Below are 27,396 nucleotides of genomic sequence, written 5' to 3' on the forward strand. Positions count from 1 at the left end.
TTTCCTCACTGTATATACTTTCTGAATAGGACTAATTAAAGGGGTTGTAAAGGAAAAACATTTTTTTCATAATAAGCATCCTTTACCTGCAGACATTCCTCTTTTCACTTCCTCATTGTTCATTTTTGCTCAGACGTTGCTCTATTTCTTCTTTGTTCTGTTCACTTCCTGCTTGTTACTCACCACCGTGATGGGAGGCTTTACTGCGGTGTTCAGTGACGTGCTCACCCCCTCCTGAGAAACGACATCTGTGCAGCAGGATGCTCTCTGCGTGTTAGAGACTTCAAGAAGGTGTGAACTACATTTTCTGCACCTTTAATCCCTGTGTGTGCCATTCCTTCACCTGAGGGGTGCCTACCACCTGGTCTCCCTCCCATCTATGTGCAGGTTGGGGAGGGGGCTAAACCAGAGACTATGGGTATCCTTTGCTGACCTTAATCTTTTATTTGTGCACATTGAGGAAATGCCACTGCCCCTAGCTGTGGGCTGGATAAAATCTTGCAGTGGGCCAAATGTGGCCCACAGGCCATAGTTTAAAGACCCCTGATTTAGACGAACATGTCTGTAATGGTTTCCATTTGTGCAGGTCAGTAGTGCTAGTAGTGGTTGATAACATTCAACAGACTTGTCCTATCATTTAGAAGATGTTTTGAAGCTTCTCCAAGCCACTTTAGTTCCAAATGAGTGTCAAGAAAATACTCCAACATATATATCCACACAGGTAGCAGACAACCTTAATCCAATCACCATGGGATGTGTGGATATTAATTGTCCAATAACAGGATGGGAGGAGTGAAAGTTGTTCTAGTTATTGAAGAAGTTGCTTGGAGAAGCTACAAAATATCTTCAAAATGATAGAACAGTCCAGTTGAATGTCACTAAACACTACTGGTTAGTTAGGCCAACTTTAGCCCAAAAGCATACCATCAATTGTCATAGCAGCAAATATCATGCCCATCCTTATACCCCTAACCTTGCAAACCACTTCTCTGCACTATAACCCAAATCCTTTACCCAACTCCAGCTGGGCACTTTTTCCCCCCCTCTACTTAAAGCGGTAGTTCACCCCCCCCCCGACACATTTTACCATCGAGACAGGCATTGTAGCGCGAGCTACAGTATGCCTGTCCCGATTTTTTTAACCCCGGACTCACCTTCTAATCGGAGATCGTAGATTTCGGCTCCCGCGGGGAATGGGCGTTCCTTTCAAGAGGGAGGATGATTGACGGCCGGCCCTGGCACGTCACTCTCCCCGAAGACAGCCGGAGTAGGTCTCGGCTCTTCACGGCGCCTGCGCACAGGCTATGCGCACGCGTCGTGAAGACCAAGCCTATTTCGGCTATTTCCGGAGAAGCGTGACGCGCCAGAGCCGGCCGTCAATCATCCTCCGTCTCCATAGGCACGCCCATTCCCCGGTATCTTCAATGGACGACTACAAGGTGAGTACGGGGGTAAAAAATTCGGGACAGGCATACTGTAGCTCGCGCTACAATGCCTGATTTTAAGGTAAAAGAAAAAAAAATTTTTTTTTACGTCGATAGGGTGAACCCCCGCTTTAAGATTTCACCACCCCTGGTCATGGGAAGGGTACAATCTTGCTTATGTCTGCAATGTGATAAGTACCCTATTAAATCAGCATACAACACGCACCTTAATTTTAAAGAGGGAAGTTTCAGCAAAAAAAAAAAAACGTACATTTTAAATGTACTTTTAAAGCAAAGTAAGGGTCAGTGCCCATCAGTGCAGCCTCATCAGTGCCCAACTGAAGTCCTGCCATTGCCCATTAATGAAGTCTGATCCATGCCCATCATTGCAGCATGAGCAGTGCCCATCTGCAGCCTTGTCCATCATTGCAGCCTAATCAGTGCACATCTGCAGCCTTGGTATTGCCGAAAGACAGAGCCGGATATCCCGAGTACTCACCCAGATGATGGACCAAACACCGGTCCAATTGCAAGACATCAAAGCTAGGAGGCAGGACTGGGTGTGACTGTGAGCCGAGTACACAGGAGATTCCGGCTCTGTCTATTTTGGCAGCGCATGTTCCCTCCTTCCCCTCCAAAGCAGCATATATCTGCGTATAACACGCACACACGATTTTCCCTGATTTTAAGGGGGGAAAAGTGTGTGTTATACGCCAATAAATATGGTATTTCTATATGGTTATCATGGCGATCCAATGGCTCAAGTTGTTAGGCATGCTGATCAGGAGTTATGCGTTCACTAGCTACATGTTGTTTTGGATTCCATAGCAAGACAACAGCCATTTATAGAATTATGTCCATAATGGCAGCCTAAAAGTTTCTTTCCGTGCAGGATTCCCGGGGTTAAGGTAACATCTTCAGGTACAGATATACTTGCAAAAAAAATATGGACAGGGTCCACTCCCTATTAGGCAAGGTTTCAGATTTTTTTTTTTAAGACAGAAAGATGGCAACGCAATGGCTGAGATGAAATTAAGAAAAACCACAGTGGCGCACCAGAAACTATTCGTCATAAGAAAGTGCAGCCAAATCCAGAACTCTGTGAGCCAAAAGTAACAGCAACCAGAAATAGAACCTTCCAAGTCAGAAGGGCACAGCCAATAACTGATCAGTGTACCGGTTTGCAGCAGGTCACATGACAGTTGTACACAATGGATGGCTTCCTTTCATGCCATCCATTGTGTTGCTAGCTGTGATTGGTCATTGTAATCATATGGTACAGACAGAAGCAATCACAGCCCATCTGTAAGAAAGTTAGCGCTCCAGGTGGATTGTGTTGGGATGATCAATATGGTCTCAGGAGATCAAGGGTGCTGGCAATGCACAAGGCAACAAATGGAAAAAGAAAATATGGACAGCCACACTCCAAAAAACCTTGATGGTTGTCTTTATTTAAAAAAGGAAAAATGCACTACAAGTCACAGCACACTACACAGGAGTAAAACAGCTGATGCGTTTTGCTCTATAAATGCATGCTTAATCATAGCTATGATTAAGCACTAATTTATAGTGCGAAACGCATCAGCGTTTTACTCCCGTGTTGTGTGCTGTGACTTGTAGTGCATTTTTCCTTTTTTAAATAAAGACAACCATCAAGGTTTTTTGGCGTGCGGCTGTCCATATTTTCTTTTTCCATTTACAGCCCATCTGTACCCTGTGATTAGCTTTGACTAGTCACAACAAACCAAACTGAATGAATCCATTGTATTCAGTAAAATGCTTGCTTATAGCAATGTAATTCACTGCTATAAGCAAACATGTGTACCAAAAAATAAATGAAAAATTCTGATCACTTCCACAGAGTCGTACAATGTTACTATGGTAACATTATATTGCTCTGGTTATATGTTTAAAATATATTTAAATTTTTCCACCGGTCAGTGTTTCTGATCACCACCAGTTATATGACACTGTACTGCACTGGTGACACTATGTTTAAAAAAAAAAAATATATAGCAAAAACTTTTCTTTTTTTCCATAAAATTATGACAAAAAAATTTGCATTTTAGAGCCTCAAGAAATGAGATCTGTCAATACATCAAGATTAATCAATTTTCAAATCTATACACCACAGTTTGTGGACTCTATAACTTTCCTACAGACTAAATAATATACACGGATTTTGTTTAATTTCACCAGAGAGCTGTTGCAGAATACATTTTGGGATAAAACTATGAAGAACATTTATTTGCAAAATGTTTTAACAGAAAAGCACATTGTTAAACCCCCCCCCCCCAAAAAAAAAGGTTCAGTCTTTTTTTTGCTTATTTACCAAAAAATAAAAACCCAGCGGTGCGTAAATACCAACAAAATTATAAAAATTTAGTTTGGGTATATTGAAGCTTGACCATGCAATTGTTATTCAATAGCACCGAAAGCTGAAAATTGTCCTGTGTAAGAAGAGGGTAAAAGTGGACAGTATTGAAATGGTTAAACAAGATAAAACAAACCCTACCTGTAGTCGTTGGAAAACAACAACAATTAAGGCCAGCTGTAGGGTTTAAAACCCTTGATTGCTAGAACAGCGAACAATTGCCCACTTGACAAAAATTGACTGCTACCAGGCTATGCATTCAGATATAGATCTATAGAGAGATTTATAATATATATACACACACACACATTATATATATATATATATATTACACACATACACACACATTTTTCAAGTAGGCGTGGCAGGTATCAAACCATAAGCCTAGCCTTCTCTTCAAACTTTGGGATGAAATAACCCAAACAGGGTGAGACAAATGTTCTTCCAGAAAGGGTAAATGTTCAGCGGAATTGCACTGCGAGAAACATGTATTAGTACTTCTGCACCTGTGTACAGAGAAAACCCCAAGATGCAAGTTGCTGTATGGATCACTTCTTTGCTTCCGCTAAGAGCAAGTGAAAAATACTCCAGGTTGCTGCTCGATTTAGTATTTCCACAGTCTGGGCTCATCTCATCATGCAATGAGCCCAGACTTTAAGACTGTGACTAACACACACACAGCCGCAAAAGCTGATTGTAAAGCTGCTCTCACCAGCGTGCCCAGAATAAAGCTAAAAGACATTTGGCACATGAGGGTCTAAATGATATAAGAGATTGTCAGATTCACCAAAGCCATACTCCATTCCACAGTGAGCTCACTTAGTATGGTTTATTGCAGAGGGAACCTATTTGGCAGAACAAACATCTTGTTGGGGTGAGCTCAGGGCACATACAAAACATTCTTTAAAATGAGGATGTGTTGGGAAGGATTGATCATGCCCTTCTACCTGAATAAGCAGGTTTTCCTCCTCTGGTTTCTCCTCTGTAATAAGAAGGGGGAAGTAAAGGAGGAACGCATTTGTATGCAACCAAGGTGGTCCAAACTAGCAAGTATTCCAGAAAGCTGCTGCTGCTGCTGAAACTCAGCAATAGCAGATGAGAATTCCTCATTGGTCACACAGGAATTAGAGAGGGGGGGTATACCCCAGATGTAGCGTGACACCAGATAGATGGATGGAGTCAAAGCCACACAGAAACAAACTGTCCCCCAGAGGATACACTAAACAGGGGACTGTGTTCAGCTATTTGGACCCCCTCCTATCTTCCGTTGCAAAGACATGGGCTTGCCAACATGTATATAGCAACTCTACTGGGACCAGTGGCCCAAATCACCTAAGAAATCCATCAGTGCCTCACTTACCCCCAAGGAAAAGAACTTGCTGCAACTGTAGACCAGGCAACAGCCTGTAGACCCACTTGGTAGGTTCTACTGTTAATTGTAGTCCTCTAAAGCTGGCTTTGCTGCAATCTGTAGTCCCACCAGGCAGGCTATGCTGTAAATTGTTGTCCCACTAGACACCGAGGATGCAACCTGTATTTGCCTCTCTCTTTGGGGATCAAAGATGGCCACCACCAAGGCACTTGGCCCCATGTGATGTCATGCATGCCAGCCTAGTTAAACAAGAGAAGTATAATTTTTTTTTTTTTTATATTCATGCTTATCTATGTGGCTGGAGTATCAGACCAATGCTGCAGCTGTCCGCCGCTGCCTTTTCACTGAGAACCGAGCCACTAACACCGCCAATGGCTCGGTTCTCTCCCCGAGTGGAGAGATGCTGCCCGTCAGTCAGCATCTCGCCTGCTCAGCTCCTCCATGCTCATGGGAGCGCTGAGCTGTGGAGGGCAGAGAGAAGCCATCTCAGTGGCTCACTAAGACTGCCATCAAGGCAGTTGGTGGGTCAGAATTTGGAATGACGCGCTGCCTCGACTGAACTTGGTGATGTCAGTGGAGAGCAGACTTCAGACCGCTCTCCGCTAAAAATGGGTCACAGGAGTGCAACACCTGACCCAGAGGAGAAGCCCAGCCTAAAAAAAGCTCAGGTTAGACCTCTCCTTTAAGTCTCAAGCAAATGCAGAGGGCAGACAAGCACTCTCCACCACCTGCATTTGACATCCACAGCCTCTCAGGACACCGAGTTTCGCCACTGCTATGTAGCTCCCAGGACAGCCCAGGGTGCTATGCTGTGACAAACACACCAACCTAACATTATAAAATAGCGTATGAAAACCTTTTTTTGGCCACACCCCATCATGGCATGCTCTGCCACTAAGGGCCTTCAGAAACTTGACAACCCCCTTCCCCACAGGGGGTGACTCCCACAGACCTGTACAACACCCTAGTGGTCCATAAGGCAATAATGCTTTGCATAGGGTCCCTTGTTATTACTCTGTATGTTGACAAGCCATATAATAGGATCCAAATAAATAAAAATTTAGTCTCAAAGCACCCCAGTCACACCGAAATCATCATTGAAATCGTGCTGCATCACTTGAAGTAGCACTACTTCAAAAGTAGTACTACTTCAGGTGCTACTTGGAAGACCTCTGTCGCACCGATTCCATTACGGACAATAGGGTGAGACTTGTTATGCGATTTGAAACGGACAAGTCGCATGACAAGTCACACCAGTGTAATCAGGAGCTGAATGTCAGATGGAACTGTTCGAGATACTAGATATTTTCAGGCAGAGATCTGCACAGCCATGACCAGCAGACATTAGCAAAAAACTGAAGCCTTGCCTGGGAGGGGGAATTCTTGTTTGTTCTTTTTTGCCAGTGACTGATCACCTAAAAAGGTGACAGCACAACTATCCTCCTAATGAATATGAAGACACACTGTGTCCCGTGATGCATGATAAAGAAAACACACAATGCTTTGCCATTCAGTCAAGTTTTACCCAGAAGCCCAGAAGAAAACGTGGGCTTTATTGGTAAAAAGTTGGTAAACAAGAAAACAGTTGACACAGAAAAGTATTTTCAGCTCCATAACAAATGAAGATTGTTTAGTTCTATAGAATAAAAAAAAAAAAAAAATGCAATTACAGCTATTTACAAAAAGGTACACACAATGTACCAAACCTAAAAACAAAATAAAATTCCATAAAGGCGGCTTTAAAAAGGGTCACTTTAGTGTTTTGCAGAGTTTTTCCAGGCGACTCTGAAAAAAATAAATAAAAAAAAGATTACGCCAACAGTACATTCTAAACAGTACTTACAATTATTAGCAATACAGCAAGTTATTTTTCCAACCGAAAACCCTCCTTATACGATAGTAATATAGCACTCAAAACTGCTTTAGCCATCATAACAGATATGGGCTATTTTTTGCAACATAATTTTATTCTATATATCTTGCTAACTTTTAGGCCCCATTCACACCTGAGCATAGCGTTTTTTAGGCAGAAAGTTGCGCAATTTTGACGCGATCTTTGTGGCGTTTTTACCAAGTTTTTGCCGTGATTTTGTACAGGTCAAAAATGTCCCCAATGTAAAAAGCAGAAAAACGCCAAAATCTGCCTAAAAAAAAAAAAAAGTCCCAGAACTTGTTTGAGCTTCAGGCGTTTTGGAGTGGAGATGTGAACCATCTACATATAGAATAATAGATTTTTTTTTCCCCTTCCAGCGTTTTGTAGCTTGAGGCTTCAAGCTACAAAACGCTCAGGTACATTCTAAACCGATTTGTAAAGAGAAAATGTGTCATAGTGTTAGGTTCGGAGTGAGGGGTAGGTTATAGCGTTAAGTATTATAACAAAAAATGAATAAATTACAACATGCGCAACAAGCTTTTCATCATTTATAAAAGGTGAAATTGCAGTTTTATAATTCAACCAATGACATGCTGAAACTCTATACAGAGCCGATTATCTTTTTTCCATATTTTTTTATTTTTAAATCTGGCATACTTTGTCTCAAAGCCGTTTTATTTTAAAAAAAAAAGGCTCAGGTGTGAATGAGGTCCTAGCTTCTAAAAAGTGGCTTGCTTGTTTCTAATGACAATTTTTAAACAAGGCATTTATCACAAGAACGTTTAAAGTGGAAGTTTACCCTGAACTTAAAGGAGTTCCGCAAAAAAAAAAAAAAAAAAAAAAAAAAAGTCAGCAGCTTCAAATACTTCAGCTGCTGACTTTTAATATATGGGCGCTAGCGATGTCTGCACCCGAAGCGATCTGTCCCTCAGCTCTTGGGGGGGAGGAGGAAGAAAGAAGAATACAGAGTTTACTTCATCATAAAAAGCCTAAATGACAAACCAACAAGCTTCAGGGATCCAAAAGGTTTCCTTCATCAAGACAGGCAGGAAACAGGGTGTGAGAAGTGCATCAGGAATTATATTGGATACCGTTTATAAAAAGTGCATGGTCAGTGTTTAGGGTGCATGAACACTACATTTGTGTGTGTTTTTTTGTTTTTCTGGAAGAGCCAAATTTATTCAGCTTGATTAGACAGAACAAGTCAACAAAAGCAAAAAAAAATGCTGCATACATCAAAATTCTCAAAGAATATTAGTTTGGGTTGAAACCTGTAATAAATGGATTCAAAACACACATTCCCTTACGGTCCATTCACACCAGCTGCTGCAGTGCAGTCTGGCGGGATCACCGCAGTGCCGATGTGCTAGTCGCACAGAATGTCACACAGAACAGCTACGGGCGAGAGGCTGTGTATTCCCGCATACACATCATTCTTATCACAATCTGGCTCGAGATACGACAACCCCACAAAAGTGAAAAAAAAAAAAAAACTTACTGATAAAAGTTTGATGTTTTCACAAGCCTTCTTGTCAAGGCGACCAAGGTTTGCCATATCCATATCCTCAGCTGTTAGACGAATGTTCTTTGCAAATCAAACAAAATATATTAGGCACACACTGACTGATGTCACCATTTCTGAACGTAGTACAGAAGAAAATGCAAACCATAAAAAATATATATCACACTCTACACTGTGCGATGAGCCCAGGCAGGGAATAAAAAAACACATTTTTATTACAGACAAAAAAATTACCTTTCCATCCCCAGCAGGTAAATTAATGAACAATTCATCCATGCCGCCAAGTGGACTCCCATTGGCTGAAAAAGTATAGACAGGCTCCTTCACTGATGGAGTTCTGAATGCTGGTGTTTTACGTAGCCTAAAAAAATAATCAGGTAGAGATGTTTTAAGCATTCAGCAGGTGGTGTATCCAAGTTGATTTCATTGCTTCAAGTTGTTCTGTGATCTCTCTCTCTCTCTCTCTCCATCACATTGCCTGTTATTGTTCCACAATAGCTAAAAATACCCAATTCTTTCAACTGTATCGTGTCAATACCTGCAATGATCATAACATATGAAATACTTAACCACTGGGCACTTAAACCCCCTTCCTAACCAGACCAATTTTCAGCTTTCGGTGCTCTCACAATTTGAATGACAATTACTCAGTCATACAACACTGTGCCCATATAAAATTTCTGTCCTTTTTTTCCCACGCAAATAGAGCTTTATTTTGGTGGCATTTGATCACCTCTGCCCACAGTGCTGCTGCCACCTGCTCTCCCCCCTCCCTCCTCTCACACTTTACCGATTGGTACAGAGAGGAGAGGGAGGAACCGGCATCATCACATGACGCCGGTTTACAAGTGATCGCTCCATCATTTGATGGAGCGATCACGTGGTAAACGGCCGCTATCAGCTGCAATTTACCGCGATCTGTGATGCGCCGGGTCTCGTAGACCCGGCGCTCACGGATGATTCCGGGAGCGAGCCCCAGGGGGCACGCGAGAGCAAGATTCTGGGAGGACGCCCTCCCAGAACAACTCGACTGCGCTGTAGACGTCTTTTTGTCTATAGCACGGTCGGCAAAAGGTTAAATCACCATAACGATTGTCCTTTTTTAACCATGCAACTTATCTTTAACTGTCAAATGGGTTAAAACGAATGGTTTGTCAAATATTTATAGCTTAGTGAATTGAGGTTTCTGTTTGTAGAGTCATGTTATAGTTACCTGGTGTCAATTTGGGGTGTAATCATTGGAGTGTATCCCAGTACTGAAGAGTCTGCCAATCTGCTGTTAGAATGTGCTGCATGACCTCTCTTGCTTGTTCTATATTCAGAGAAAGAGAGATATAAAATCTATTTTATTTTAGCTTAAAAGCAACTGTAAAATGTAAGTAAAAAAAAAAAAAAAAAAAACACACACACACACACGGCTATACTTACCTGCTCTGTACACTGAAAATGCGCCCGTGAACCTCCCCCTTCTTGGGTCCCTCACCGGCGCTCCTGGCCACTCTTCTCTCTCCAGTGCCTCCATGGGAAGCCGCTTCCCATGGGGGCACTCGTGTGTGCTCGCCCCCAGGGCCCACTGCTGCATCCATTGACTCTGACAGTGGGACTCACTCGCCCCTTGCTTTGATCGAAAGCAGTGGGAGCCAATGGCAAAGCCAGTGAAACCCGGAAGTGAGGGGGTATGCTGATGCCTAAACATTTTTTACCTTAATGCAAGAAATGCATTAATGTGAAGAATGTTTAGGCTTTAGAACCACTTTAATACCAACTGTATTTAATGAGCTGGAAACAGCCGCATAACTACTTAAAGACCGGCAACCGCAGTTGTACTGTGGCAGGTTGGCTCTCCTGGGTGAATCGCTGTCATTGTACATCAGCCGCTTTAAGAGCACTAGGGGGTGCGACGCCAGAACCGATCCATGTGGCCGGGAGCCACGATCGCTCGAGAGAGAGAGAGAGAGACAGAACAGGGATCAGTCAATGTAAACAGACAGATCCCCGTTCTGTCAGGAGAGGATAGACAGATCTGCTGTTCCTAGTTATTAGGAACAGCGATCTGTCGCCTCCTAGTCACTACACTGCCCCCACAGTTAGAAACACCTCCCTAGGGAACACTTAACCACTCGATTGCCCCTAGTGTTAACCCCTTCCCTGCCATTGACATGTATACAGTAATCAGTGGCTATTTTTAGCATTGATCGCTGTATAAATGTCACTGATCCCAAAAGTGTCAAAAGGTGTCCGATCTGTTCTGCAGCACAAAAACATTCAGGAGTTTGGGTCAGAGGTCTAATGCTGAACATGTTAGACCCATATTTAGGGTGTAGCATGTTCAGAAAGATGAAACGTATCCTTTAAAACAGACGACAGGAAATATTTGGACAGAGATCTTAGCACATATCAGTCAAAACAACTTCCTAACATAAGGGATAAAAAAAAAAAAAAAAACACACCTTATTCAAGAGCACAGATAGTTGATATTAGTTTGTGTGAATGATTATTTGCCCATACATCCTTTTTAATAAACCTTGGATTTTGAACATTTAACACCTCGCATATGAATCATTTTAAATAAGCCTTTACAGTAAATTAAACTTAGATTTTTTGACTTTGACTTTTCGGTTTTAGAAACTATGGCAACCTTACCTCTTAGCAGTTGTGTTTGCAGCAGACAATCTTGTTTTTCTTGTAGTTCCAAGTTTTTTGGTAGTGGAAGCTTTTGCCTTACGAATACAGAACACATTTCTATAAATGTCATGCATACAACTAGATATGATAGATGAATATGATAAAAGCAATTAGGAAGTAAATACTGTACTTGATAGCAGTAAAGCAAAGTTCTCCAGATGTCTGTGCATTATGTTTATGTACACTCATTTGCTTGATCATACAGTACTTTAAAATAAAGTGTCCCCTTGGAATTGAAAACACCTTACTTATGCACATTGCTAGATCACCACCGGCATGAATATTCTGGGAATGTGGCATCCATGTGACTAGCAAGAACTGTCCAAACATTAAAATTGCATAAATGCGAGGGGAAATAGATACAAAGTCCTGAAGAACTTGGGTAACCTTTAGGCAACTATGGCAAAAATAAGACTAATGTGTTATAAAAAGAGCCAAGTGAAGAAACATACTTTAACATTAAAACAGAACAGTTCTGCCGCGAGCAGGCAGACTTTTCTTGCATTAGAGACATTCATTGTCTCGTCTGCAAAAAAAAAAAAAAAAAAGAGAAGAAGAATTACCCTACCTGCCCATTTGTCGTCTTCTTCTCCAGCACAGTAACTGAGATGCGCATGAGCAGTTTTGCTTACAGCGCCAGGACGACTAGTTCCTACACATGCGCAGGAGTGAGGTCACCCCCCTCTGGCCAATGAAGAGGACCGAAAACTCGCACATTTAGAAAAAAATGCTGGCGAGGGACCATTGGACAGGTAAGTATTCACCCTAGTTCCACTTTAACCTTTTAACGAATATTCACCTTTTCATCCTAATGTAAGAGTCATTTTAGTCATCGCTTTTTTGGCTTGTTTTGCCACAGAAAATGGGTACATGTGCTTACAGGATGTACAGCTATAAGCATCATTCATGCTACAACAAGCAAAACTGGTAAGGGCAGAGCTTTCCAGAGTGACAAACAGTTATAATGTGAAAATTTTAGCCTGCAAAACTTATAATCAATACTGATATCTTGAAGGCCAGTAATACATTAAGATCATCACCAATATATGGACTTAAACTATTATAATGTTAGACCAGCCTTGAGGTCTCTTCAGGGGCGCCTAGAAAAAAAAATGCCTAAAAATTGCCCAAAAATGTATACAAGCCAACAGGTGGAACAGGCCGCCACAGGTTTTTTATTGTGTACAATTTTAAACTTAAAACAACCGTTTAAAAAAAAAATAATTAAGGAGGTGTTGACCGCTTGTATAGCATCCTTACACACACACACACACACCCCAATAACAGGCCTCCATTTTCTAAATCTTGCTATAAAATACCATTTGATTAGAACATAGTAAAGAAAAAAGGTGAACATTAGATGCTGGGGAAAAGAAAAATTAGAAGAAGAATTGTGAGCAATGCGTGTTGCAAGGCCAAGTGAACCATGTCATGTTTTTGCTTCCCAAACCCCTTTAGCATTCTGTGTAAATTCTGCCATCATTGCATCTAGAGATTTTCAGGCTTACATTTGTTCTTGGTCTCAGAACACTCTGCGCTGGATTGTTTTCCCCACCATCTTCAATGGAGTTAGACTTTGCTTTTCTAGCTGTAGAAAAAAAAATAAAAAACAACCATATTGGCACAGTAGACTGATTTGTGCATTTGAAAATGTAAAACACAAAAAGGCAATTTAAAAATCCAAGTGCAAAAGAAAAAATAAGGCCTAAAAAAAAGAAATATATCTTAAAAGAAATTGGTACAACACATCAAACTTGAGAAAAAAAATGGCAGCATATACACAGCTTAAAAAAATTAAAGGGACACTTTTTAATTTAAAGTATAGCATCAAGTCAATTAAAGTGGATGTAAACCACATTCATGAAATCTGGCCTGGGCGCATATATCTGTAGTGTTTACTTATCTCTCTCCAAAGCTGTTCCTCTGTTATCAGCATGATAACTTCAGACAAGCTCTCCAACACAGGAGATGGAAAAAGCTGGAAATTTACATTGGGGAGCTAACTTAGAGACAGATAAGCAGTGAGCTTGTCTATTCACAGCACAGCTCTGCATGTTTGGCCCTTCCGCTACCTGTGGAAGTGGGGGGGGGGGGGGGCTTTCCTCCAATCAGCTCACACACAGTGTATGCCCAGACTTCCCTCCCACTGCTGAAACAGGAACAAAAATGTCTAACACAATGTCCACGTTCTAAAGAATGTAGAAAGCTGAAGACCGCAAATATACACGTAAAACTTATGTAGGGAGATTGGTCTCATCACTGTGTATCATCCACTTTAAACTCATGTGATATTGATCTGGCCTGTTAAATAGCAGAGAGGGTTGTTAATCAGTTTTAGCTGCTTTGGTGTTAAAGTGATTGTAAAGTCTTGTTTTTTTTTTTTCTCTCCAAAAACAAAACCTGTTATATTTGCCTGCCCTGTGAAGTGGTTTTTCACTCGGCAGCCCAGATCCTCCTCTTAGGTCCCTCTTCGGCTTTCCTAGCAGCTTGCTATGGGGGCACCCGAGCCAAGTCGCAGCTTCCTGTGACCATTCAGACACGAAGACCCGGCTTGGCCCCGCTCCCTCTCCTGATTAGCTACATGACTGACAGCAGTGGGAGCCAATAGCGCCGCTGCTGTGTTTGAGCCAATTAGCCCGGATGGCCGAGGCACTTGTGGACATCGCTAGAGATGGGGCTCAGGTACTTACACACTACAGGCCTTTTGCACACTGCAGCTTGAAAAATCTCAGTAAAGCTTTTTGTCCATTTACATTTTATGTAAAACGAAAATGCACGCAAATATTTTACAAAAAAGGCTGAAAAAAGTAGATGCTCAAACAGGAGTTTAATGTGCAAGAGGCCTTAGGGGAGCTGCTGCACACGGAAGGTTTTTTATCTTAATGCATTAAGATAAAAAACCTTCTGACTTTACAACCACTTTAATGAAAACAGGTGCACTACATGGGCAACAATGAGAAGATCTACAAAACAGGAATTGTTTTACCGGTGGAGGCCACGGACATTTTTTTTCCTCCGTCTCATCTGACAGTTTTTCACTCGGCTAGGGTCAGTGTCACCACTGGAAGCATGAGGGTATACTTGGACCCTATGAAGGTTGCACAGGCAGTCCAACTCCTCCAGGATGGCACATCAATACGTACCATTGCCAGAAGGTTTGCGGTGTCTCCTAGCACAGTCTCAAGAGCATGGGGGAGATTCCAGGAGACAGGCAGTTACTCTAGGAGAGCTGGATAGGGCCATAGAAGGTCTTTAACCCATTGGCAGGACTGGTATCTGCTTCTTTGTGCAAGGAGGAACAGGATGAGCACTGCCAGAGCCCTACAAAATGCACACCAGTGGCCTACTGGAGGTAAGGTCTCTGACCAAACATACAGAAACATACTTCATGAGGGGGGCCGGACGTCCTCTAATGGACCCTGTGCTCACTGCCCGGCACCATGGAGCTCGTCTGGGATTTGCCACTGAACTCCAGAATTGGCAGGTCCGCCACTGGTGCCCTGTGCTTTTCACAGATGAGAGCAGGTTCGCCCTGAGCACATGCGACAGACATGAAAGTGTCTGGAAAAGCCATGGAGAAAGTTATGCAGCCTGCAACATCACTCAGCATGACAGGTTTGGTGGTGGGTCAGCAATGGTCTGGGGAGACATATCCATGGAGGGACGCACAGATGTCTACAGGCTAGACAATAGCACCCTGATTGCCATTATGCATCATGATTAACTCTTTGGACCCATTGTTAGACCCTACATTGGAGCAGTGGGTCCTGGGTTCCTCCTGGTGCATGACACTGCCCGACCTCATGAAGCGAGAGTATGCAGCCAGTTCCTAGAGGATGAAGTAATTGATGCTATTGAATGGCCCCCCAAGCTCACCTGACATAGATCCAATAAAATACCTCTGGGATATTATGTTTCGGTCCAACCAGCGCCACAAGGTTGAACCTCAGTCTGTTCAGGAGCTCACCGGTGCCCTGGTCCAGATCTGGGAGGAAATACCCCAGGACATTGTCAGGCATGCATACAAGGATAACAGAGGAGAGTTCAACTGCCCCTATATGTCCGTTTAGCAGCAGTGTACATGAGGCCTAACAATGAAAATGGGTATGAGAAAATACCCCAACTGAGGCACAGTAGTAAAGACCTTGTGTGACTTATCCTGTCTTGCATCTCCCAAAAATGTATTCAAGAAAAAAAAAAAAATTCACACAAAATAGGCGACTATTACATTGGTTGCCCAATGAAGGGCATGAAATACAGTTTAGCTCAAATCAAATTGATCCCACAGTGACAGAGCAAGAGGGCAAAAAGTACAAAGTATGTATACTGACCTTTCTTGGAAGGCTTAAATGGTGTATGAGAAACACTTGATGTTATTTGCTCGATGTCTACATTCACCTAATACAAACAGACCGTGACAAAACAATTATGTTTAGTGTAGCTATTCAGAGGATGTACACCACTGCATATATCGACCGCTCAGTGCTTACATAAAGAAACTGACAGGTCATTGGTCTGGAATAAATCTATACTTTATAGCAATGTACTGCTTGGCACCAACAGTGAAGTGGTTTTACCAAAAAGCAAAAGATCTTTCCAGAACCTCAATTTACAATATAGTCATTTAATAGGCTATGGCCAGAAAACACAACCCTCTAACACTGCATGGATAACAGGTTTAGCTAAAGAATGCCAATTACTTCAGACAAGTAATGTGTACTTGGAATATCTTCTAGGGCAGCTACAATTAAAAAAAAAAAATAATATAAAAAAAATAAACTTAAACAGGCCTGAGAATGCCAGAAAACATCTCAATAAATAACCCTTTTCATGCCTAAGCCTATTTCTGATATTTGTTGCTTACAAGTTAAAATCTGAATTTTTTGCTAGAAAATTACTTAGAACCCCTAAAACATACATACATCACACACACACGTATATATTTTTAGAAGGGTTGTCTCGATACCACTTTGAGACCGAGTACAAGTACCGATACTTTTTCTTTAATGTCATGTGACAGTGGCAGCATTTTTATTTTTACAGTGATTTTTTTTTTGGGGGGGGGGGGGGGGGGGGAGTGGATTGTCAGTGTGTTTTTGTTTTACATTTTGTTATTTTTTTTATATTTATTGTAATTTATTTTTTTAATCAGCATGTGGGACAAAGGCGGCACGGGGGGCAGAAGGCAGCACGGAGAAGACTTGCAACTCCCCTGCCGCACTGATCGCCCAGGTATCGGGTGAAGTATCAGAGTACAAGTACTCGGGGAAATCCTCGGTATCGGTACCGATACCAGTATCGGGACATCCCTAATTTTTAGCAAAGAATCTAGAGAATAAAATGGCGATCGTTGCAATATTTTATGTCACACAGTATTTGTGCAGCGGTCTTTCAAATGCATTATTTTGGGGAAAAATACACTTTCACGAATTGAAAAAGCTCTCAGCTTTTTCAGAGCTCTGTGTATGACATCAGATCCCCATCCTCCGCTTTCTACTGCTGTGATGTGTAAAATTTGTTATGGAAGATTGTAGCAGATAGCGTGTTGTAGATAAACAAGTACAACTTATGTAGGAGGATTTAATCTCTGTATCATTTGAGGCTTGTCACTTCAATGGGGGGGATATTAAAAAGTGTCATTAAACCCACATCATAAAAAAGAAAAAAAAAAAAAAAACTATCAATAAATGCTGTATTATATGCTGTTCATACTCAGTCATTGAGATTAATTTCTGTATTCTGCAAAAAACCTAGCTGATCTTGCTGCTCTCTCTCAACCTTCTGTTCATGCCGCCAATTCAGCTAGGGTTTTTGCAGAGCAGTGCTGGCAGCTCTGCACATGCTCAGTTTTCAGCGAGTTTCTTTGCGGAGCATTTCCTCCCCATCACATCTTAGCAGCCCATGTGACTATAGAGTCACAACAGGTGTCCACTACCCCCACCTATAACTGGCCTTTGCAGTGAGTAGCATTGGAAGGAAACATATGATATAAAACAAGGCCAAGGATAAATCCAAGGAAAGATCCAAGCTTACTCACTGGCCAGCCGGCTGACAACCGTATCAACCTACCTAACAGTATGCGTTAAAACTGGGGTTTAGTCTGCACACATTTACAAATACATGAGTAAGCCACAGAGCCTTGCCACGGGACCCTGGTATCTGTGGCCCTATCATTAGCTTATGAGTGACTCCACAATGGAAGCACATGTATTCTGATGGATGGGTGGAGGTCAGGTGGACTGAAGGGAGCCCACCCCTTCTTAAAAGGTACAGGGGCACACTGAACTCCCAAGCAAATCGCACTAAACCCCCATTTTATTGCATACTGTTAGATAGGTTGTTTTTCGGTCAGCAGACTGGCTGGTGAGTAAACTTGGATCCTTCCTTGGATTTACCATTGGCCTTGTTTATATAGGACTATAGAATCACACATGTGGGTGTACACACATGGTAAATGACAGCCCACTCCCTCCCTCCTGCTCTATTCCAACTAACTAGCTAAAAACAATGGGGGCAGGATATTACATGTAGATTAATGGTGGATTCGCCTCCCTCTTATTCTAAGACACAGGCTGGAGGGGCATGGCACAGCCTACGACTGGCAGAAATCAGCCCACACCATTTTATTTCCACAAAAAAAAAAAAAAAATTCCTAATCCATAGACAGCCGTTACATGACCCAGCTCTCTTCCAGCCTGCCTCAGGCAACGAAAGGAGTCGCTTCTAGTCCACTGCTGTTTTTAATTGGCATACAAATATATTTTTGATTATATATATATATATATATATATCTATATATATATATCTATATATCTATATATCTATATATCTATATATCTATATATCTATATATCTATATATCTATATATCTATATATCTATATATATATATATATATATCTATATATATATATATATATACACACACACACACACATATTTATACAGTGCCATCATCCATATACACAGTCAGGGCAATGTAAATTCAACAGTGCACGTTTAGTATCACTTTAAGGAAAAAGGTTTGACCCCCATATAAGGAAACAGAAATCTAGATATGCCTTGACATAACATCTTACGGGTATGTAAAGTTGTTTACTATCCTAGAAAACGTGGCTTACCGTTGTGGCTGCGTGAAAAGCTTTCATCCGCCCACCTTTTGCTATGCAAAGAGAAAAAAAAAAACATCATCAGGCAATACTCATGTGAAACACCTAAAAACCTGGACCTGTTCTTTTGTCTTATCTAATTTCTCATTTATTTTTAAAGCGGTGGTTCCCCTAAAAATAAAATGTTGACATCGCATTTAGCAAATAAATTACAGTTAGAATCAGCTTGTTTTATTTAAAAAATACCTCCGTACGTATCGTTTCCATTATTCGGTCCCACCGCCACTTCCGGGTACGATGCAGGCGGTGGGCGTTCCTAATTGATTGACAGGCATCCGAACGGCGCATCCATCGCGTCACGAGATGCCGAAAAAAGCCGAACGTCGGTGCGCATGCGCCGTATAGAGCCGCACCGACGTTCGGCTTTTTTCGGCATCTCGTGACGCGATGGATGCGTCGTTCGGATGCCTGTCAATCAATTAGGAACGCCCACCGCCTGCATCGTACCCGGAAGTGGCGGTGGGACCGAATAATGGAAACGATACGTACGGAGGTATTTTTTAAATAAAACAAGCCGATTCTAACTGTAATTTATTTGCTAAATGCGATGTCAACATTTTATTTTTAGGGGAACCACCGCTTTAAGCATTTTATGAACAAATTAAAAAAAAAAAATGTAGGGCTGTTACCGATTAAAGTTTTTGTGTTAGATTAATAATTTTTTTTTTTTTTTAATTGATTAAATCAACTAATTTTGATTATAACACACATACATTTTTCGGATCGCCACCATATAGTCCCCACTGTAATATCCACAGACATCTCACCCACTGTAATATGGTCAACATCTCCCCCCACTGTATAGGAAGATTAGTGCTTGCTTAGTCTTACCAGAGAAGCTGGCTGAAACACGAGCAGTTGAGATGACGTCAGCGCGCCGCTCTAGGCTCACCTAGGCCGCTGCCGGGTGTACCAAGATGGCCGGCGCTCCGAGAGCTAGACCGAAGCCGCGGCATTTCCTATGGTCGAGGCAGCAGCGGAGCTCTGCGGATCACGTGGTGTGCCGATCCACATATTGTGACCCGTTCGGATCACGGATCATTTATTATTCGTTGCACCACTAGTACCGATCAATATAATTTTGATCGATCAACAAAAATGTACGATTAATCGAGGAATTCATCTTTAATTTCCACAGCCTTAAAAAAAAGTTTCATCAGAAATGTTTTGTTTCCCCCCCAATCAGCACAAGGGACAGTACTTACAATCAGGGCAAAGGGTCTTTTGTGCTGGTAGCTGCTGCTTTAGTTGAAATCCTTTATCCTTGGATTCCCCCAAACCCAGCAGCGGCAATATTCTGGTGCTACAGGGTTATTAGAGCCAAGGGACCTGTGACAGTCATTCATCAAGGGTGCTGACTATTGCCCACCTTTTCTACCCCCTCCTCCATTCATAGAAACTGTATTATAGTTTCCAAGGGAAGGTATTTGCATACATTACACTTCAGCTTTAAATATTCTTTACCAAACACAATGAGATTAAACCTTTCAGCCATTTCTTATCTGAATTGCAGTTAGACATCATCTATAGAGAAAAGAATAGGTATATTTAAAATAAATGTGCCATGAAAAAAAAAACTTAAATGTAGGCTTACCAAAATAATCAAGCCAGCGCATCTCTTTGATAGCTGCAGGTAGCTTGACGAGTTCAATATTGTACAGGGTATCCACTTCCTTCGCATTGCTATTAACCGTAGATTTTAATTCCTCTACAATTGCCTTGACTAGATGAAGAAAAGAGAGGCAATTTCTTTAATACCAATAAGGTGCACAGATCATTACACTTTACCATTTGAAATGCTTAATTTTAAGCGGATTTAGTTCACGGCAATGTAGGGATATTCTGCCAACATTAAAATACTATTAACAAAACCCTTGTGAAAACTACAATTTAACATTAATAAGTATACACCTATCACAAAAAGACCAAACCACAGATCCAGTTCAAAGTAGTTTCACAGTCCAATACACAGGGGAAAAAAAAGAAAAGAAAGGGAGGCATTGAAATTGTCTAAGCTTAACAAATAAAGGTGACAATTCAGTGCACACAGGTGTCTATGGAAGACATTTGAAAATATCTACAATGCCCAAATGCAAAGTAGGGATGTCCAACTGGCAGCATGTGGGACCTTTTCTGTGGCCCACCCCGATGACCACTTTCCTTCCCGATGCTCTCATCAGCAAATGCTCAGTCCTGCTGTCTGTGTCAATGGATGTAGCAGCAGGACTCGGGCGCACGCACGCAGAAGCACCACCGTGGCACCCCAGAAGAGGCAGATCAGGTCGCTCTGTGCAAAACCCACAGAGGAGGCAAGTAGAACATTTTTTTTCCTTTAACCACTTCAGCCCCGGACCATTTTGCTGGTCAATGACGGGCCACTTTTTGCGATTCGGGACTGCGCCGCTTTAACTGACAATTGCGTGGTAGTGCGACGCGGCTCCAAAACAAAATTGGCGTCCTTTTTTCCCCACAAATAGAGCTTTCTTTTGGCGGTATTTGATCACCTCTGCGGTTTTTATTTTTTGCGCTATAAACAAAAATAGAGCGACAATTTTGAAAAAAAAAAAAAAATGAATATTTTTTACTTTTTGCTGTAATAAATATCCCCCAAAAATATATAAAAAAAAAATCCTCAGTTTAGGCGAATACGTATTCTACATATTTTTCGTTAAAAAAATAATCGCAATAGGCGTTTATTGATTGGTTTGCCCAAAAGTTATAGTGTCTACAAAATAGGGGATAGATTTTTTTTTTTACTAGTAATAGTGGCGATCTGCGATTTTTATCGGACCTTATGGCGGACACATCGGACACTTTTGATACATTTTAGATTTTTGGGACCATTGGCATTTTTATAGCGATTAGCGCTATAAAAATGCATTGAGTACTGTAAAAATGTCACTGGCAGGGAAGTGGTTAACACTAGGGGGCGAGGAAGGGGTTAATTATGTTCCCTCATTGTGTTCTAACTGAAGGGGGGTGGGACTGACTAGAGGAAATGACAGATCGCGGTTCATACATTGTATGAACATGCGATCAGTCATTTCTCCCCCTGAAAGGACCGGGAGCTGTGTGTGTAAACACACAGCTCCCGGCTTTAGCTCTGTAACAAGCGATCGTAGGTGGTCAGCGGGCACTCGCATCGGCACCAGGGGGCGCACGCGCCCCTAGTGGCTGCAATGCAAAATCACGTTATATTACGTGATTTTGCGCAGCCGAGCCAACCTGCCGCCGTAAAACTACGATGGGCGGTCGGCAAGAGGTTAATACAACAAAAAAATACACATAACAAGCCTTTACAAATCACTTTGAAATGACTTACCGTTTTTATCGGCGTATAACACGCACTTTTTTCCCCCCATGAAAACAGAGGGTAAACAGTGCCTGCGTGTTATACGCCAATATCACGTTTTACCAACAGGGGGCGGGATCGGGCGGTCCGCCCAAGAGCCACCCATTGGGAGGGTGTCAGGCCGGCCGTCCCGCCTCTCCTGGCCCTGGGACAGCGTTCCCTGCATAGTTGAGAAAAAAATAAAAAAAAGTCACTTGCCAGTCCCTTCTACACCGCTCCTCCTGTGTCAGTGTCATTAGAAAAACTAAGCTTGTAAATAGCTCAACAGCTCAGTTTTTTCTGGCTGCCCTCCTCCTTCGAGTGTAGCTTTAGATTGGAGGAGGAGAGCGGTCACATGACCATCTGTGTAACATCAGAGGAGAGCAGTCATGTGACCAGGTCAGTGGGAAAAACTGAACTATTGAGGTATATGGAAGCTTCATTTTACAATAGGAGTCACACAGGAGGAGCAGTGTGGAAGGAGCTGCAGTGATTTTTTTTTTCTTAACTGTTGAGTATGCTGGCAGCGCTATCCCACGAGACTGGGGGTCTCCTGGGAGTGCAGAGAGGGGGCTGTATACTGGATGGGCGGGGGACCTGTATACTGGATGGGGGGGGGGGGGAGAACCTGTATACTGGATGGGGGGGGGGGGGGAGAGAGAGAACCTGTATACTGGATGGGGGAGCTGTGTACTGGATGGGGGGGGGGGGGGGGGGGAACTGTGTACATATTTTTTTTCCCTTAAAGCGGGGTTCCAACCACAATTAGCATTTTTTAAATGCATGTCCTTTCATCATGTGTCTTATAATATAAATCCGGTCACTTACTATTTTACAATCCGCCGCCGCTCTGCATAGTTATTCAAAAAAGATTGTTTTATAAACTATGTCCACACCGTTGTCATTTTGCTTGTGGGCATTGTGAAGCCCACAAGCAATTACTTCCTGGAACTCTTGGATGGGGAGTGATAATTGGGTAGCGTACTGCATCCTGGGAAATTGAAATTAAGACACACATTTCCCAGGAGCATTAGATGGAGATGTCAGGATCCTACGTGATTCCAAAGGCAGATTTCGTGGGACTGCATAGCAACAGGCATTTACAGATGAGTAAAACATTTTTTTTTTCTTTTTAGGTCTAATGAGCACAATAATGAAAAAAAAAAATTGGGGATGGAAACTCCACTTTAAACTCCCCTCTTAAAATTGGGGTGCGTGTTATACGCCGATAAATACGATAACTTTCCACAACCATACAACTTTAAAGAGGGTTTACAGCAGAGGCTATGCAAAATAACTCTACCTTGACTGTCAAAATCCTTAATAAAGGATGCCAACTTCTCATTTTTTACAGTACGGTTTTTCTGTCCACGGTTTCCTCTTTTCTTTGCTGGTGCCATGGTGATAATAGGAGGAGTCCCTAAAAAATGATTTTAGACATGTTAGGTGCAACCATACATCACAAAAGTTTCTCATCACTTACACAAGAAGATATTTGACAGGAAAATATAAATGTAAATGTTACATAAAACAAAGATGTGAGGATAAGATAATATAGCTTTACTTTTTGAAACGGCATTTCATTAAAGTGGATGTAAACCCTCACATATACCCAGTATAGTGACTGGCCTCAGATCATACACAGAGATTAAACAAATCTTCCTACATGAGTTGCTCCTGTTTATCTGCAGCTCTCTCAAGCCCAGAATTTATAAAGCTTGTCTAAACTGTCAGAAAGTAGGGGGCTGAGAACTGAAGGTGCACTCTGCAGAGCTCAGTGAGGAGAGCGGTCAGCAAAAGAGCCGAGGATGTGTAATGGAGGTCCCCCAAATTTCAATATTTTCTCTTGGTGTCAGGAAAACTTGTCAAAAGTGACTTTGATAGCAAAAGAACGAAGCAGCAGACAGAAATTACACTTAGTGCTCTGGATTGAGACAAGTACACACTATAGAACAGGGGTCCCCAAACTTTATGGGGCCAATTTACTGTTTTTCAGACTTTAGGGAGGGGGACGGACTGTGGCTATTGAGTAGGAAAGATCTCAACATTCAGTGGAAAAAAAAAAAAAATTCCCCATCTTTGGTGTCACTGGAAAGAAATGTGCCTCATCATTGGGCCCCATGGTTGGGGTCACTGGGATGGGAGCAAGTGTACCCAATTGTTGGTGTAATTGGGAGAAATTGTGCCCCAGTGGTGGGGGAATTTTACCCCATTGTTGGTATCAGTAGATGAAATTGTAAATGTATTTTTGGAAATACTTATGAGCTACCATGTAATTAATTTCACCTAAATTCGCAATGAACAGCCACAACCATTAATGAATGATAAATTATATGTAAACTGGTGTGCTTTTTCCGTAATTCAAGTAATGTGTATCAGAATCTATCAATATCACAACCATATAGTAAAGAATATGATAAATGAATAGTGCGCCCATCAATGACCACATTCAGTGAAAACATCCAAAAACACAAACACACACACACACAACAATATCAAGAAAAAAAAAAAAAAAAAAAGGATAGGAGATTTTTTTAGTGATCCAGATCCAGCAATAAGTGAAGATGCTTTATCCACAGACATTTTTCCTCTATTTGTATTTGTGCCAAAGTGATCCTCTAAAGCAGAGGTAAAGCATTTTTAAGAGCAATGGCCACTTAAGCGACTTGGTAACCGGTCGCGGGCCACAATGAGCGGAGCGGGTGGATGGCATGTCTGACACGAACACAGCCCACGATACTTTTTAGCGGATCGTATTGGAGGTAGAACACAAGTTGGTTTATGTCTGCCACTATCTAGGAGGCGTATGGAGGGATCAACGGTCGGACTGACAGTGTGAAAAGGGGCCCAGGGCTGCTTTCACACTGATGCGCTGTGGTTTACCCGCACCACGGGTGCAACGCAGTGTACCCTTGGCTTTCCTGCACTTTGCAATAGACCCCTTTCACATTGGGTGGTGGAGCCGCGGTGATGGTATAGCCGCGCTATTTGTAGCGCCGCTATACCGTCGTATTTACCGCGATATTCGGCCGCTAGCGGTGAGGTTTCAACCCCCGCTAGCGGCCGAAAAAGGGTTAATACCGCGGTATTACCGCGTTTCCCATTGATTTCAATGGGAAGGCGCGGTATAGGAGCGGTAAACACACCGCTCCAAAAGATGCGGCTAGCAGGACTTTTGGAGTGGTCCTGCTACCGCACAGCTTCAATGTGAAAGCCTTTGGGCTTTCACATTGAAGCCTGCAGGGCATGATTTTTTCATGCGGTATAGCAGCGCTATTTTTAGCGCTGTACCGCATGAAAAACACCTCAATGTGAAAGGGGCCTTATATTCTGCAGGTTTGGTGCACTCTCAGAAAGCTCATCAAACTCGCAGGTAATAACAGAAGTCTATGGTAGCCCAGCAACCACTGCAGAAGAAAAAAAATTCTTTGGTGGATATTTATTACAGCAAAAAGTAAAAAAATATTGCTTTTTTCCCCCAAAATGTTCAAAAAATAAAAACCACAGAGGTGATCAAATACCACCAAATGAAAGCTCTATTTGTGGGGGGGGGGGGACATTTTCTTTTGGTGCAACATCGCGCAACTGTCAGTTAAAACGACGCAGTACCAAATCACAAAAAGTGCTCTGGTCAGGAAGGGGGTAAATTCTTCCGGGGCTGAAGTGGTTAAAGGAACACTAAAGGTTTGTTTTTTATTAGATCAATTGATTGCTGTAAGCTAGAGCATTTAAATATCACGTACCTCGTTTTTCCTTTTGACCTCCAAAATACAGTAATCCAGGTTTGAAAATGCCATTTCCTGTCTCTCCTCTTCTTGCTTTCCACCAGCATCTGAGCCGTTTTGCATGGTGGAAAGCAGAATGTGCTCACCCCCTCCCTATGACTACAGCCCTGCATGAAGATGCTCTCTTATCCCTCACAGGCATGGAGGCTAAGCCTAATGGGAACTGTAGTTCCCATTAGGCCGTGATGTAGCAAGAATGAATGTGCACCGCAAACCAGGAAGTCAGTGAGAATAATGATTCAGGAGTGACGGAGGCGAATAAAACAGCTCGATTTCAACAGGTATCAAACTAGTTATAATGCAAAACATTACTTTTTACTTTATCAGCTACTGTCAGACTTTAATTTAAGAGGAAAATATTTTTGTCTTTACAACCCCTTTAATAGTGCAGCCTATCCATTCATTTCAATGGGCTGCCCGACGTGCCAAAGTGGCTCATGTAGCTTTGAGTGCTGAGTGTCACGCATGTTTTGATGCGCTTGTTAAAGTGGAGGTTCACCCTATAAAAAAATTCTAACAGTACATCCAGCACCGTGCTGCATATAAAATGTCACTGACCTTTATTTTTTTTCCCCCGTAGATATAGTTTAGGCGTGGAAATCACTGCGGCTTCCGGGTAGGGAATCCCGCGGGAGTTCCTATTGACATGCCAATCAATTGGCATGCTAAACGACGTCGCACACAGCGTGTCACGACTTCCCGAAAGAAGCTTGGGTCGGTTCGGCTCTATTCGGCGCCGGTGCGCAGGCGCCGAATAGAGCCGACCCGAGCTTCCTTCGGGAAGTCATGACACGCTGTGTGCGACGTCATTTAGCATGCCAATTGATTGGCATGTCAATAGGAACGCCCACTCCCGCGGGATTCCCTACCCGGAAGCCGCGGTGATTTCCACGCCTAAACGATATCTACGGGGGAAAAAAAATAAAGGTCAGTGACATTTTATATGCAGCACGGTGCTGGATGTACTGTTAGAAATGTTTTATAGGGTGAACCTCCACTTTAAATGTTTTTCTTCACGGAACATTGGGTCAGCCTGCCGTGTTTAGGGTGCCAGTACATACGTTTTTCATGCATAGCCACACACATTCACAAAAAACACTGAGGTCTGAACGGAGCCTCAAACTAGACTGTACAGGTAGTATTGTTGTTACAGCAGGGAGCCTGCCCATTACCAGGTCGGCCTTCCATTGGGGCAGTTACTACGAAGCTTCAGTGGAGGACTCGGGAACACGGAATTATTATGGGACGATATCAGTACTATATGTGAGCACTAATGGCCTTCAGACTGTGTCGCAGAGCCGTACTAATAAGTCGCCCCCCAGCCCGGTCCTTACCTTAGCCGCCCGCTTCACTCAGCCCGGAAATACACCGCACAGATTCAAACTCAGCCGCCACCTCCGCTCCGCCAATAGGACGCAGCCAGCGAGGTCACGTGTCTACGTCCTCCGTCCTATCCGGTGCGGCTGCCAATAGGAAAAAAAACTCGCTTCACAGGGCGGAGGCCATGTTGTGGATGGCAATACAGTGAGTCGTTAGTAACTGTCTACGCACTAAAACTATCATAAGCAGCTACTGCTTTTTTTTCCTGCCAATAGCGTGCAGCCTGGGCGGTCACATGACCACCTGCACTATTCTCCCAGCGAGTCATTAGGAAACTCCGCTGCTTTCAGGGTGACCATATTGTGGATGGCAAATACGTGAAGTGTTAGGAACTGTGTATACACCGCAGAATCCCCCGCCCCTCCTTGTTGTACCCTGACTGACCAAATACCATGAAATTATTGTACGGCTCAGCACTGTTTAATAAAGAAAGTATATGTCCTCGGAATAATCTATTAGTTGTATTACAATTCTGATACAAA

At 42.5% G+C, this 27,396-nt stretch overlaps 1 protein-coding gene across 1 annotated transcript; it reads right to left on the minus strand.

The window, feature by feature from the left end:
• Positions 1–6,679: 6,679 nt before the first annotated feature.
• Positions 6,680–27,034, minus strand: CDCA8 (cell division cycle associated 8). Its single transcript, XM_040337218.1, has 11 exons — positions 26,869–27,034; positions 23,053–23,169; positions 20,013–20,141; positions 18,371–18,411; positions 15,582–15,648; positions 12,759–12,838; positions 11,209–11,285; positions 9,779–9,877; positions 8,800–8,926; positions 8,542–8,628; positions 6,680–6,955 (listed from the first exon to the last, which is right to left on the minus strand). The coding sequence occupies exons 2-11, from the start codon at positions 23,147–23,149 to the stop codon at positions 6,920–6,922; spliced, it is 840 nt and encodes a 279-aa protein (XP_040193152.1). The 5' UTR covers positions 23,150–23,169; positions 26,869–27,034; the 3' UTR covers positions 6,680–6,919.
• Positions 27,035–27,396: the final 362 nt, after the last annotated feature.

The sequence above is a fragment of the Rana temporaria genome, chromosome 2 (genome assembly GCF_905171775.1).
Source record: "Rana temporaria chromosome 2, aRanTem1.1, whole genome shotgun sequence".
Lineage (NCBI taxonomy): Eukaryota > Metazoa > Chordata > Amphibia > Anura > Ranidae > Rana > Rana temporaria.